The sequence below is a fragment of the Semicossyphus pulcher genome, unplaced genomic scaffold (genome assembly GCF_022749685.1).
Source record: "Semicossyphus pulcher isolate SPU_LCO1_2020_fin unplaced genomic scaffold, fSemPul1.0.p SCAF_9, whole genome shotgun sequence".
Taxonomy (NCBI): domain Eukaryota; kingdom Metazoa; phylum Chordata; class Actinopteri; order Labriformes; family Labridae; genus Semicossyphus; species Semicossyphus pulcher.
The window spans coordinates 20,854,413-20,868,031 of NW_027211770.1; the positions used below are offsets into that span (position 1 = coordinate 20,854,413).

At 42.0% G+C, this 13,619-nt stretch overlaps 2 protein-coding genes across 2 annotated transcripts; one reads left to right on the top strand and one right to left on the bottom strand.

The window, feature by feature from the left end:
• Positions 1–162: 162 nt before the first annotated feature.
• phc1 (polyhomeotic homolog 1) lies at positions 163–6,089 on the top strand. The gene is made up of 14 exons (XM_069656157.1): positions 163–274; positions 1,119–1,240; positions 1,372–1,482; positions 1,563–1,628; positions 1,725–1,871; positions 2,066–2,227; positions 2,376–3,113; positions 3,231–3,363; positions 3,488–3,666; positions 4,259–4,322; positions 4,415–4,502; positions 4,662–4,833; positions 4,950–5,184; positions 5,281–6,089. Exons 2-14 carry the CDS (start codon positions 1,124–1,126, stop codon positions 5,430–5,432), a joined length of 2,364 nt encoding a protein of 787 aa, XP_069512258.1. The 5' UTR covers positions 163–274; positions 1,119–1,123; the 3' UTR covers positions 5,433–6,089.
• A 339-nt stretch (positions 6,090–6,428) lies between these two features.
• styk1b (serine/threonine/tyrosine kinase 1b) lies at positions 6,429–11,454 on the bottom strand. The gene is made up of 10 exons (XM_069656194.1): positions 11,075–11,454; positions 10,153–10,208; positions 9,815–9,985; positions 9,261–9,593; positions 8,987–9,168; positions 8,757–8,831; positions 7,669–7,877; positions 7,476–7,516; positions 7,256–7,352; positions 6,429–7,168 (listed from the first exon to the last, which is right to left on the bottom strand). The coding sequence occupies exons 2-10, from the start codon at positions 10,205–10,207 to the stop codon at positions 6,976–6,978; spliced, it is 1,356 nt and encodes a 451-aa protein (XP_069512295.1). The 5' UTR covers position 10,208; positions 11,075–11,454; the 3' UTR covers positions 6,429–6,975.
• Positions 11,455–13,619: the final 2,165 nt, after the last annotated feature.

Genomic DNA, 13,619 nt, shown 5'->3' on the forward strand with positions numbered 1-13,619 from the left:
AAAATGCAATGACACAAGTTATATGTGTATTTCCTATTGGTATTTAATTAGATGTACGCATGTCGATACAGTAGGTGGCTGTAAGGCCCCGTAGAACGTTGGATTTCTACACTCTAAGATGCACGCGAAGAAGAAGAGACGTATTAAGGGGCGGGGCTTTGTTGGAGGCAAAACCTGAAAGGGGGTTATCGTTGTCTGCATCTAGAAAAAAAACAATATAGAATATAAACTTGATTGCATTTAACTGCGGAAAGGACAGAAACACCAAGGAAAGGTAAACACATAAGCACGTCGAAAACACGACTTGATCACTTTTTGAAGCATGATAGTCAGCTTGTTGCTAGCACCGCTAGTTAGTTAGCCTGTCTGTGATACACTAACGCTGCAGCTTTCTACTAGCAACCTTTAACATTAGCATCAGCACTAAACTAACGGCCTTTCTGCTTTTCTTTCTAGCTCGATAAAAATTAGATTTTTTTTCTTATCATGGTATGTCCGATTCATTTCGTTAGATATAGATTAGCTAACATGTAGAGTCCATTGTAGTTAGCCGCAGCTGGCTCGCTTCTTTCTTACTTGTTTTGAGCTTTCCTCCATGTTGTTCTTACTCGCATTCATCGATCATGTTGACAATCGGGCTTCTCGTTAAAATACCACTCCTTCTTGCAACGATTGTAAGTGGCTCAGTGATAATGTAGGCCAAGCTCTCATGTAGTTAGAACTAACGTTAGATAGTGTACGTCAAGGGGTGTTGCAAGCTATGATTGATGGCCCCTCTGCATGAACAACCATCTTTACCTCTGTTATAAACAGTCTGAGTACTGGACGTTTTAGGAGGTACTTGCCTTACTAATTATGCTAACAGTGTCTGAAACATACTGACTTCAAGGAGTTTGGTTGTAAAGTGCTTTATGTATTTACTGATCATTTCAGTTTTCAAATAGACATTTGTTTAGTTTTTTTTAATATTTCATTTTTACCAAGCGGCCCAAGTAAAGTGTGCTAAATAGCATGTTCAGTTAGTCTATATGCTGACAAGTTTCCCATTAACTTCTGCAAGTAATAGAATTTGTTGTGTACATTTGGTCACAGCTACTTTTTATGTGTTGCTTCCACAGAAAACATGGATGCAGGTGAAGACCAAAACACAGGCACTACCAATGGAAATCCTCAGACAAGTGGGAACTCTCGGGCACCCCAGATAGCCCACATGTCTCTGTATGAAAGGCAGGCTGTACAGGTGTGCATATATAACAGCATATTTGTGATGAGAAGACCGTTAACTTAAAATCCTGAATTGGTAATATATTATTTTAAAGACTTGAATTAGACTTTTAACATGTGTCTGTGTATGTTTTTTTGTTTGTGTAGGCTCTTCAAGCACTTCAAAGACAGCCAAATGCAGCTCAGTACTTCCAGCAGCTCATGCTGCAGCAGCAGATCAGCAGTGCTCAACTCCACAACTTGGCCGCTGTGCAACAGGTAACAAAAAATAAGAAGGGAAAATGCAATCAGTACAAAAGTATGGTAATGTAACCCACCATCCCTTTTATTCCTCTCAGGCCACCCTTGCAGCTAGTCGTCAATCCAATACCCCAAGTAACAGCATTTCCCAGGCAACTACCACTGTAAGTTTTATGTCAGTCATTATTTAAATTATTACTTACAAAGCTAGTTGTTGAAATAGTATGGTAGATTTGATAAAAACGTCCTCTTTGTCCCAGGTCAACCTTAGCACTACATCTGCAGGAGGAACCATGACCAATCCCCGTCCCCACGGCCCGGCCACCTCTGCTGCAACAACAGCAGCTCTTAACCAGTCAGTGTTGCTGGGTGGAAACTCTGCAGGACAGGGGCAGATGTATCTTAGGGTGAGTTAAAAAAAATTATAATTAACCCTAACCCTACTTTTTCCATTTTTGAGTTATAATCAACTAAATGGATGTATAATGCTCTTTTCTGTGTCACAATATTCATTCCTTCTTTATTCTTACTGTACAATATACTTTCCATTTACACATCCACTGAAATATTTGCTTGATCATCTGTCTTGTTTGTCTCATAGGTAAACCGCGCTCTCAGGGCTCCCCTTGGTTCTCAGCTCATCTTCATGCCCGGTGGTACAGCAACAGCTGTAGCAACAGTTGCCCAGACACAGCCCCAGCAGCAGCAACAGCAGCATGAAGTTGCTCCTAACGCTGCCAGTGCCCAGTCTGACAATGACCAGGTTTGAATACAATTATCTACCTGCAATGTAAAGTTTTGAGTTACTTAATATTATGCAGTACTAATTTAAAAACAAAATGGGAGGACTATTTGATTCCACCAACTACAACTTTTTTCAACAACAGCCTTCTCCTCCTTTAATCTTTAAGGTACAGAATCTGGCACTACATTGCACCTCCACTCCCAGAGCTGTTGCTGTCAAGTCTGAGCATCCAGAGAGGAAAGATGTCGCCAGCTTTCCTCTTGGTCAGCAGCAGCAGGCTTTTGCCCAGGCTCAGCAGCAGCAAGTTCAACCACAACAGCAACAACAGATGGCCAAAGCCAACTTCACTCAGCAGTCCTCTGCAAACACTATGACTGTAAAGGCAGGAAACCAGACTGCCCTGACTGTTACTCCTGCTGCATCTGTAGCCCCCTCCTCTAACTCTCAAGCACTCCCTCTCTCCCAGCTCCTCCTGTCCTCCTCTGCTGCTCCCGTAATCCTGGTGCCCACTTCAAATGTCCCTACCTCCACCCAGGGCTACTCCATCGGCTCTGTGACGGCAAAAGCCAACATAAACACACAGACTCTGGTGGTCCAGCCGCTACAACAGGCCAACACTACAGCAGACAAAGGCCCTGTACCCATCCAGCCCAAGACGGCTCAGGGACACCGCTTACCTGTGCAGCTGCCTCCTCGACACCCTCCTCCAATTCTCCCAGCTCCACCCAGCAACAGCCAGGTTGCAGCTGGAGGGCACGGCGCTCCTCACATCCCTGTGCAGCTTGTGGGAGCCAGGCAAGGCTTAGCAGGAAACGCGCAGGTCGTGGCTCTGGCGCATGCACGAAGCGGGGCAGCCCAGGAGAGTGCTGGTGGGAATGTAAACGCCGCTTCAAACAGTGCTATGGTAAGATCCATTTAAAGGACTTAGTGATACTGAGACGTCTTTGACACTGAGACTTGTTTATTTCTGTATTGTAGGAATTGTAAAAATAAATCAGCATTTTCCCCCACATCCCATTAGATAAAGCCTGCCATTGGCTCCCTGAAAAGAAAATCTGACTGTGACGCTTCAACTGACATGGCAACAGAATCAGACTCTGCTCCCATGAAAGACTCTGCTCCTCCCTTATCTCCTGCCCCTACAAAGGACTCAGGTACGTCAGATTGACATCTTCCAATAAAGCATAAATTAAAAGAAGAAATACTTCAGAATTGTAATTACACGTACAGAAATCTAGTTCAAAGGTCTCTCTCTGTTTCTTTTTTGATCCTCACTAGCTCCTTCTGTAGCAGTCTCCTTCTCCTCTCCTCCCACCCTGTCCCTGCCTCTGCCCTTGTTAAGAGTCGGGCATGGGGACAAAGACAGAGCGCCGGTTCCCCAGGCGGTTGTCAAACCTCAAGTCCTCACCCACCTCATAGAGGGCTTTGTCATCCAGGAGGGAGCTGAGCCCTTCCCTGTAAGTATGCATGATAACGTAGAGTTCACGTTTATCTAATCTCAGATTCTACATAGAAATGTAGAATCTGTAGGCAGGGACATGGATTTAAGGGATGGCAAGTGTTCTGGTTTTAGTTTGTAGTACGCTTGTAGCTGCGGCATATGCAGGAAAAAAACGTCCGTGTGGAGAGCAAAAGCAAGGAGAACGTAATGCAGCGTAATGACCTCCTGGCTCCCGTCAGCAGCTATCTGACGATGATTTAGCTTCTTATTAATCTCTATAAACAGACACCTGCAGGCTAACAGTTAACAATCCGTTCTAGATAAAAAATTTAACTTGAGAAATGTCCTTTTGACGCTGTGTCACGCAAGCCGTCCAGCGTTCAGATGTCCCGACTTCCTCGAATGCATCAGAAATGATCGATCCGACCTTCGTTCAACAAACATTTTAAAAGTAGTTTAATCGCTAACCGCTGGCTACACGCCCGACACGTTCACTGTTGTCCCCAGAGGGAATATCGTCGTCAGACTATAGCCAATGTGACCCGAGATTGACATTTATCAGATGTGTGAAAAGTTTCTTACTTTAAGGCTTGTATTTGATGCGACAGGTTGCTGGACTACTCAAAGACAGAGATTTTGCCCTGGTTGGCCGCTCAGAGAACGGAGCTCCATGTAAGTGCTGGAATAACATATATTTTTTAATGAGTATTCTCAACATTATCTAAATATTTAACATTGTTTGATGCATTTTTTTTCCTCTTCAGTGTTAAAATGTGAATACTGCGATAGTCTCGCCCCAGCCAGCCAGTTCAGAGGATCAAAGAGGTTCTGTTCGAACACGTGTGCTAAGAGGTATGATCTACTTTAGCTTTGCATTTCCCCTGTTTTTATTTTGTCTCTGTTTTTCGGGATGTTCCTCATCCTGTACCCCCCCAAAAAAATACTCTGCTGTGATTACATTAAAACCTAATGATGTCTGTTTGTGTACTGATTGTTCTCCTGGATTCACAGGTATAATGTCAGCTGCAGCCAACACTTTAAGACAAGCAGAGGGAGAAGTGGTGGAGGCCTGGCACCACCTCCAGCCCCCACTGAGAGTGCAGCGAGGCGGAGGGGCCCGTCTCGCAGGAGCAGCTCTAATATCGCCTCCAATAAATTATCAGGCAGGCATCTACCTGTTAAGGTAAGACAAAGCTGGGGATATTCCATATTTTAATAAGATAATAATTGTAATAACTTCCTTATGCTTTATATTTTGCCATTTATTATTTTTTAAACCTCCACTCTTTTGTGTCGTAGTGTCACTCTGAGTCTAGCCGCTCAGATGACGTATCCAGCGATGGAGAGGAAGAGGACGAGTCTCCTTCCCTGTCCCCGAGCTCCTCACACTCCTGCTTGAGAGCCGGGCACAGCGCTCCTCCCTCTGACACCTCAGCTCCCGGAAGCCTCCCACTAGAGGGCGCTAACTTTCTCTCAGCAACTCCTGCTCAGTGGAGCGTGGAGGAAGTCTGCAGGTTTATCTCTTCACTTCAAGGTCGGTGTTCAGCGATCAGATAACATTTCTTTAAGCCCTCAGCCGTCTGTTCTCCTTTTGTGTTAATTCCATCTTTCTTGCGTGGGGTGTGTCCAGGCTGTGAAGAGCTGGCTGCACAGTTCCTGTCGCAGGAAATCGACGGGCAGGCTCTGCTGCTCCTGCGAGAGGATCACCTCATCTCCACCATGAACATCAAGCTGGGTCCCGCTCTGAAGATCTGTGCCTCCATCAACACGCTGCGTGAGTGATGCGGGATGACAGGATCACCTCACTCATGACCTTTTCATAAGACTCAGCTGAATGGGGACATGAGGTTCTACAGTTTACTTTGGACATTGAATGTGCAAAAACATGTTGTATGTGTACTTGTATGTATTTCAGTAGTGTTTGTCAGTTTATTTTCCTCTTTCTGTGAGTAGACAGAGACTTTTTATATGTAAACTCTTGTGAAACTGTGCAAATCTGCCAGTCTGCAGTACTCGGTGCTAGGTCTTCTATCTAGGACAGTTCACCTGTTGGGAGGGGGGGGGAGAAACGTTGCCTTCTTGCTGGATTTCAAACGGTGCTTTAACTTTAGTATTATGTTCTCTGAGTGGGTCAACTTCCTTTTAAATCTCTTTTAGTAGTTACACGTTATGTTACCATAGATGTTGAATCCAGGCTCCAATCACATCAAGGAAAGGACACTCAACAAGCCTGGTGTTCAGTTTAGTTCATTTTACCACTTGTTAAAAGTTTAGTTTTGTATCTTTTCCATTTTGTACTACAATCAAAAGTTATTTTTTCATGGATAAGATCTAGTTTTAGTAGCTTTAATCAACTTAACTACCTGAAAATAGGTATTCCTCATGGTTTGCTCTCTCAAGGGCTGAGTGGAAGTGCTCTGTGTACGTATGCAGTACTACCAATAAACAATACCTGTTAAAGGATCTGTGGGAGCCTTTTTTGTTTTTGTCAAAGAACTACAAGCGTCAGTCGAGCTCAGATGAGGTAAATACAGTGCGTCCTCATTATTAGAATGAGACAGGTGTGTGAAAGCAGGACGCCGAGAAGAATTTGTTTTTCAACTGCACATATACAGGATTGCAAACGTGATTAGATCAGTTTTTGAGTCTGAATATTGAAGTGTATCTGGATTTGAATATTTAACTTTTATACTTGACTTTGAAAGCCATGACAGGATATGTGTATGTGTGTGTGTGTGTGTGTGTGCATCCACATGAAAATGAGAAACATTGTAGGATTCAAGATATTTTTATTTACATTTTTGTAAACAATCTCTCTCTGAGATGTTCACATGAATTGAGCTTGTAGAGAAGACAGTAACAACAGCATAAATTCACATATGTGCCCTTCATTTCCATAAAACGCCTAATAATGAATCATACAAAAAAAAGAGATAAAATATATATTACATCTGTTAACATATATTGGCTTAAGGTTGTAAACAAGATTTGTAAACCATCATATTGACAGTATCAGCTACAAGTCCAGAATGCAGCAACTGTGCATGGATCAAGTTTACATTTCTTAAAGTGTCTTATCAATAAATCACTGGTTTTATTTCCCAAACTGACCCCTGAATATTTTAGTGTTGTCCAAGGAGACAAAGAATCACATGACCGAGGTTTGACTTGGATAGAAGTGAAGCAGTAGAATACATAAAATAAATGAACATTGTCAGTGCCTGAAGCACTTATTGCACCTGAAAGATACTGTTTGTTAAAGTGCACTGTTGGGGTGTTTGAGAATAGTGCAATTTATTTTTATATTTCCTGGTTCATGCAGGCATCAGAAAACAGTGTAGCTGTTGGTTTCCCCGTATCCGGCCTCCTGCAGGTACTGCTCAATGTTTACCACCCCAGACGCCTTCAGGACTTTGTCAGACGCACTTTTCTCTCCTGAGACGAGTTTGCGGCTCACCTCGGCCAGAGACGGTCGATCTACATCTTTCCACTGGCAGCAGCTCTTAATCATGGAGTGTCTGAGGGAGAGAGAGAATAGTATGAGATTAACATTGTTTTTGTAAAAGATGGGAAACAGCTGCTTCAGGTTCAGTTGTGTTACTTACAGCGTGTTGGAACAGTTGGAGGGTTTTTTCAGACTTTTTCCTCGTTGATGAAACTGAAGAAGTTCATTAACTGAGATTTCTGCAAATGGAGCTTCACCTGCAGAGAAAATAGAAAATGTAGGTATGTATGGATGGGGTGGGGGTTCCTTTAAATTGAATAGCTTAAAGATTAAGGTGCATCATAATATTGATGCAGAAAACATGTTAAAATTGAACTCACCTAACGTTGCCATTTCATAAAGTAAGATACCAAATGACCAGCTAGAGGGGGACACACAGAGGAACATTATGGTTAGTCTTGCATCCAGAAAATCCTCTTAATAATAAACCCACATAATAAAAACAACAATTTGTCATGCTGCAGTCACATCTGTGTCAGAGGATGCGAACTATTCCAAGGATTGAACACTCACATGTCGCTGCTCTGACCGGCAGCCCTCCTGGCTAGCAGCTCTGGTGCCTGCCATTTCTTCATGCTGGGATCTTCTTTCTGAGTGGCTCCCTGGCTCTTCCTCGTGTAGACCCCATGCAGCCCCCAAAGCTTGGCCGTGTGCTCCTTCGTGACCAGCACGCTGCGGGCACGGATGTTTCCGTGGAGAAGATCTTTGCTGTGGAGGAACTCCTGATGGGGCAAGAAGACGAGGTGCATCCCAGGATTAAACACATAGGCCTTTTTTAGATCATTTCTCTGTACTGCCAGTAAAGATGTATGTAATGTTTAGAGTATTGAATTAAGACAGTATTTCGTATCCAGTGATTCAAAGCATAGAGAGATGATTAAAAAATGTATATATGAAGTCACATAGATTTTTGGTCAGCAGAATTTTAAAGAAATCATTTAAAATGAATTATAATGGCACTAATGGCCTGTTGGTGGGTCCACTGCATTAATAGATGATATAGATTCACGTTCTCCACAGGATGAATTCTAATGACTCGGTGAACTCCTGATTAAGAGTTGAGTGTCATGTCTCAACAACTCTCTATAAGGATGAATTACCAGGTAATTTGCTTTAAACGTTGAGGTTCCCGGTGATCCTTCCATTTTTTATTTAGCACAATCACCCTGTTAAATGTTCTAATACTGTACTTTGAGCTTAGTGCCGCTAATTAGCAAACATTAGCATGCTAGCCTTGATGTTTAGCATGTTAGCAGTACCAAAATAAGAATGTTAGCATTCTAACGCTAGCATTTAGCGTAAAGTGCCGCTGCGTAGAGTTGCTAGCACTTGATAATAATAATAATAATACATTTTATTTATATAGCGCTTTTCATGGTACTCAAAGTTACTTTACATGATTAAAAACGTAAGTAGACTTTTTTGTTTCCACAAAATTAAAGTAATGAAACAATCAATAGCCAATTTTCTTGACTAGTAGATATATTAAGTATGAGAAGGGAGTACTGAAGGGAAACCCTGTAAACATGAGTTGAGGTCAGGACAGGGGTTGTTTATGTCTGTGATTTGAAAGTCAAACAGATATTTATTAGCATACTAACCAAAGCTGAGGCCACCTGTTTGGCCATGGTAAATATCCTTCTCTCTGTCATCTCACAGGGTGGGTTCACATTTTCCTGAAAGAAAAACAACAGAGACAAGTTACGTCACCATTTTGAGGATGACACAATCACTGTTTTTCTCTTTAAAAATACTTCTTTCTGCTTTAAATGCATAGTTTGATGGTTTAAGTGACTTAACACACATCACAGTAGTTCTCTCTAAAACATACCTGTCTGCATCTCCACAGGTAGCTGAGCAGGTCTCTGTTCTCCAGCTCTTCTACTACTGTAACCAGAGGAGCTCGCAGTGAAACCACACCGAGAAGCTCTGGCAAGAAGGGATGTGGTCCCAGCTGGGCCAAGAAGGATGCAAAGCCGAGGAAGTTGTGTCTTTCTGTGGCATCAGCAGAGTCTGTAAACGGTAAGAAGGAGAGAGATGAGAGTGGCCTGTAAAAGAGACTCTTTTCCACAGCCACAAACCTCAATTAAATTTAACCATCTCACCATTTAGTACTCGCAGCACCACATTCCTGTTCTCCATGCGGGCCCTGTAGAGAGACACAGAGGAGTCGGAGCGCAGGGAGAAGGCAGCAGGCAGAGGGGTGACCAGGTTGAAGGACTCGGGCAGCCTCTGACGGGGCAGCTCTCGGGGCTGGGGGACTGGAGTGAAAGTGTGCTGGTAGTTTTGCTGAGGGGGGCTGGGCGGGAGAGCGGGTGCGACCACAGGCATGGAGAGGGTTTTGGTGGGGTAAGAGTCTGGGGGGGTGAAGGTGGAGTAGGAACTGGGAATGTCCAGAGCGATGCTTTCATGTTCCAGGACATTGATACCAGGTGGAGCTGTGGAGAGAGAGAGGTAATAAGTTTCATTAGAGATAAGAGCATTTACATGACAGAAGGTAAACAGAAATAAATGTCTTTTATTGGTGATGGAAGCTCTAAAGCTGATCTCCAACAAATTATTTACTACATCTGGAAAAAGCTGAAAACACAAGAAATACACATATTAAATGGGCTTCCTGATTCTTTGCTGACAGTGTTGAGCAACTTGTGTGTCTTACCATCGATGCCGTGCAGCACCCTCCTGGTGCCCTGCTTTGAGGCCTGCGGACGGATGCGGTCGACTCTCTCCGGACAGAATCGCAGCAGTAGAATAAAGACGAGGGTGACCAGGAAGCCGGAGAGAAGCAGGATGGGCACAATGATCACCTCCTGCTCGTACACACGGATCTCTGCAAACAGTCACACACAATCTTTACAATCACACAGGGGCAGGCATGTTTGTGTGCACAGTCTGCTGGTATGTCGTCTGCTCGTCTGTCAACTCAAGTGATCGTTACCAGAGCCTCCAAAGGCCGGATCAGGTGAGTGTCTAAAATCCTCTGCTGTTCAAACTCACCACAGATTGTGTCTCCATGTTTGCAGCGGAGGTCTGCGTCTGATACCGAAGACATCCTGTCAAGTAAAAACAGAATAAAGAAAAGTTGTCAAGAATAACAGACTCCTCAACACCTTTTAGGGCTCCACAAGCATACAGGTGTTACGTAAGTCTTCATTGTGCATAAACAATTAGAAGTAAAAACAACAGATTACGTGGCAGTGGTTGTCCTGAAACCTATATTGTGTCTTTGGCCAGATCAACAAATAGTAACATGACTCTTTACAAGGTATCCAGTATGAGAAGGCATCTGAGCGAAGGTGTAACTGAGAACAGAGCTTAACATGTTGTCTCTGAGGTGTGCCAAACTGTTTCTATCACTAAAGCTCTGTCACCTCAAGGAAATCATCTTCTGTAACACAAAACATTCCTCCTTTCCTTAAGGACACACAGCACAGAACACAATGGTAAATGTTAAGAAGTAGCTCTGTGTAAGATCACAAGGGTAGAAACAGAAGTAAATGTATCATCTCTAATTGAGGTACGTTTATTTTGAAATGTCAATTGAAAGCTTCTTTAAGTGCAGTTTGTAGGATTAGCAAAGACACCACAGCCACACTGGGAAACTGTCAAACCACCATGTCACATTCAAGATCTCTGAACCTGTTCATCTGCATTTTTTTTTTCCACACATCAATGCTGGTGTTGTATCACACGCCCAAAGGGCAGACAAAAGTGGCAAAACAGCTCCAGCTTGTAACGTCAAGGTAGAACAATATCATTGTCATTACAGACACACTGAAGCAAGAGGGACATACATAGTTAGAATATTTACTAGATTAATAAACATCAGTTCAGCAGACCTCAGGGCTACTACAACAATATATTACCTGACTTTTAAATGACATGTAAAAAAAAATGACGTAGTGTTTCACATCTTTACCTCAGCTCCTTCAGTTGTGTCTTAAATCACAAAGAAAATCCTGTTATTTGAGGCTCATGTTTCCCTCCGTCAGACAGTCAGACACCTCTCATACATCCTCCCTGCTGAATGTGGAGTCCGGGTTCAGCTGTGCTCTTCAGATCTTCATTGTGTTGTTTTTCTCAGGCGATTGGTCGGGCTCCGGGGATCTCTCGCTGCTCTGTTTGTCCACGTTCCACCTTGTGTGTTTTCTTAACTCCACCCACCTCACCTACACCTTATCTCCTCTTCTCCTCTTTTAGCCTCTTCCTCCTTCCTGATTCTCACTTTAAAGAGTGGTGCATCACACTGATATCAGGTGTATGGTAATCCACGGTCTTGCCCTGCCTCTCTCTCTCAGAGTTTGCTCCACCACATTCTGCCTTTTCTCTTAAGTCGATGAGTGTAGGCTACTGCCTGTGGCCCTGCCTCTCTCCTCTTTGTTTAGGGAAACTGGTCCAGCAGCTCCTTGTCATTTTTAGTCTTCAGCCTTTTGTTACGCATGTTTAGCCTTCATCGCTCTGAAACTTGTAGGACAAGCTCTGCGGTCTCTGGAGGTTTTAGTGTTCAAAAATAAACTGAATTTCTTTCAAATAACAGGCATTAAACGGGAAAATAATTGAATATCTTGAAATATATATAAATAGTTTAGCGTTGATTAGAATAATGCAGTGATGGAAGAATAAACTGACATCCTTAAGAAAAAAACCAAATCAACAATGTAAAAGACTCAATTACAGGTAAAAGTCCCTACAGTTTTATATCAAGTGACAAAATGTACTTTAATTATCAAAAGTTGAGGTTCTCATTCTGCAGAAAAATGGCCAATTTAATTAGCATGTGATAGTATTATATTGTTAATAGAAATAGTAAGTAACTTATGTTTTAGCTGGTAGAGGTGGAGCTAGTTACAGCTACGTAGAAGCTTTATACTCAGGTCCTTGTAATAACATTTTATTAATAGATAAGAATGCAGCTTTTGAACATTGGGCTATCTAAGCGTTTATAATTTAACATTTATTGTTTGATTATAAAACATTTATAAGCTCTTGCAAGAAACTTGCAGTGTAGTGTTCTTATGAAAGTTGATCAAAGCCTTATGAATTGTTTATAACAGCATTACAAACACATTTATTGACTACATTAACTTTTGTTGCTTTATTAGTCAAACAATGTCCATATCCGGTTATTAGCTGAAGTAATTATGAATGACCTGCAACAAAGGTCACTGGTTTGTAACCGCTCCTCTACTCAGGGGTTTCTAATGCTCCTCTAAACAGAGAACTACATGTGTGCTTTTTGCTGCTCCAACATCTAGCATGAGCACTACATTTTGTTAAAGTTGATCACATGTAATATGTATTTAAAGATACTATTACAAATGAATTGTACATAACACATGCACATTTTTTTCTGTCGTTTCGCCCATTCTGTTCTGATTCAGTAAAAGCTAATTGTTCACATTAATAATTGAGTGGACTAAAAGTCATTTATTTTGTAGTATGTAGTTGTGTGCATTTTTAAATAAATGCACACACACAAAAACTTTTTTTTTTACAATGTCTTGTGTGTCAAGAAAAACCATGTGGAAGAGAAAAGAAGCCAGCATGTAAGCAGAGAACCTCTGTATATATCTCAGCCTCTTTTAAAACCACGCTCACCAGCCACTTCCTGAGGCACACCTGTACAATCTAATGCAGCTCAGTACAACAGCACTGCCCTGGATTCTGCTTTTATGAAGTTTAGTTTTTGTTGACTTTTTTGTTGAGAGTCGGTGTGTAAATTCAATGATGTTTATTACTGAGTCTATAATTAAAGGTGGTGTTGTACTGAACTAAATTATATTTAACTGTGTCTCTAATTTTTGTCCTCCCTATTTACATACATGAGGGGGCCAGAGTATTAGAAACACCTCTAAATATAAAGCAGCTCAGTACAGCCCTACCACCAATTATGACCTTGACGCTGAAATATCATTTAACACGTCTATGACAGCTTAGAAGAACGCCTGTACATTACAGGCAACATGAAAGTAAATCTTACGGCTTAGCTAATGTATTGGTTTACTTTCGATTGTTCAGGTGTACCTAATGAAGTGGCTGGTGAGTGTACATTTGAACTACAAGAGACCATTGCTTTGTATTGTTGATTAGATTTTTGTATAATCTGATCTGTGGTAGTTTTTTTTAATGCAAAAAACCCCATCTATTGCCACATCCTGTAGTTACATAGTGAAGCGAAACATACTCCTGCTCACACTGTGAGAGACGGTTACACCCTAGAAAAGATCATTAGCCTGTCGAAAAACAAACAAAGACAGCCACACACAAACTCGCATCAATAGTCATGGGCAATTTAGTTTTCAATCCACCTAACTTGCATTTATTTGGACTCTGGGAGGAACCTGAACAGAAACACCTCTGACCAAATGACGAAAACATTTTGGTGTCCATGGCTAATTTCCCATTTATGACAAATGTACTTGGAGGGTGAATTTCATATAACACATCTGTTTTATTATGAATAA

Coding starts and splice junctions, on each gene's coding strand:
- styk1b (XM_069656194.1), bottom strand. CDS start 10,207: ATGTCTTCGGTATCAGACGCAGACCTCCGCTGCAAACATGGAGACACA. Junction 9,986..10,152: donor ACATGGAGACACAATCTGTG/GTGAGTTTGAAC, acceptor GACTGTTTGCAG/AGATCCGTGTGTACGAGCAG. Junction 7,517..7,668: donor GCCGGTCAGAGCAGCGACAT/GTGAGTGTTCAA, acceptor GTCCCCCTCTAG/CTGGTCATTTGGTATCTTAC.
- phc1 (XM_069656157.1), top strand. CDS start 1,124: ATGGATGCAGGTGAAGACCAAAACACAGGCACTACCAATGGAAATCCT. Junction 3,114..3,230: donor CCGCTTCAAACAGTGCTATG/GTAAGATCCATT, acceptor ACATCCCATTAG/ATAAAGCCTGCCATTGGCTC. Junction 4,323..4,414: donor CTCAGAGAACGGAGCTCCAT/GTAAGTGCTGGA, acceptor TTTCCTCTTCAG/TGTTAAAATGTGAATACTGC.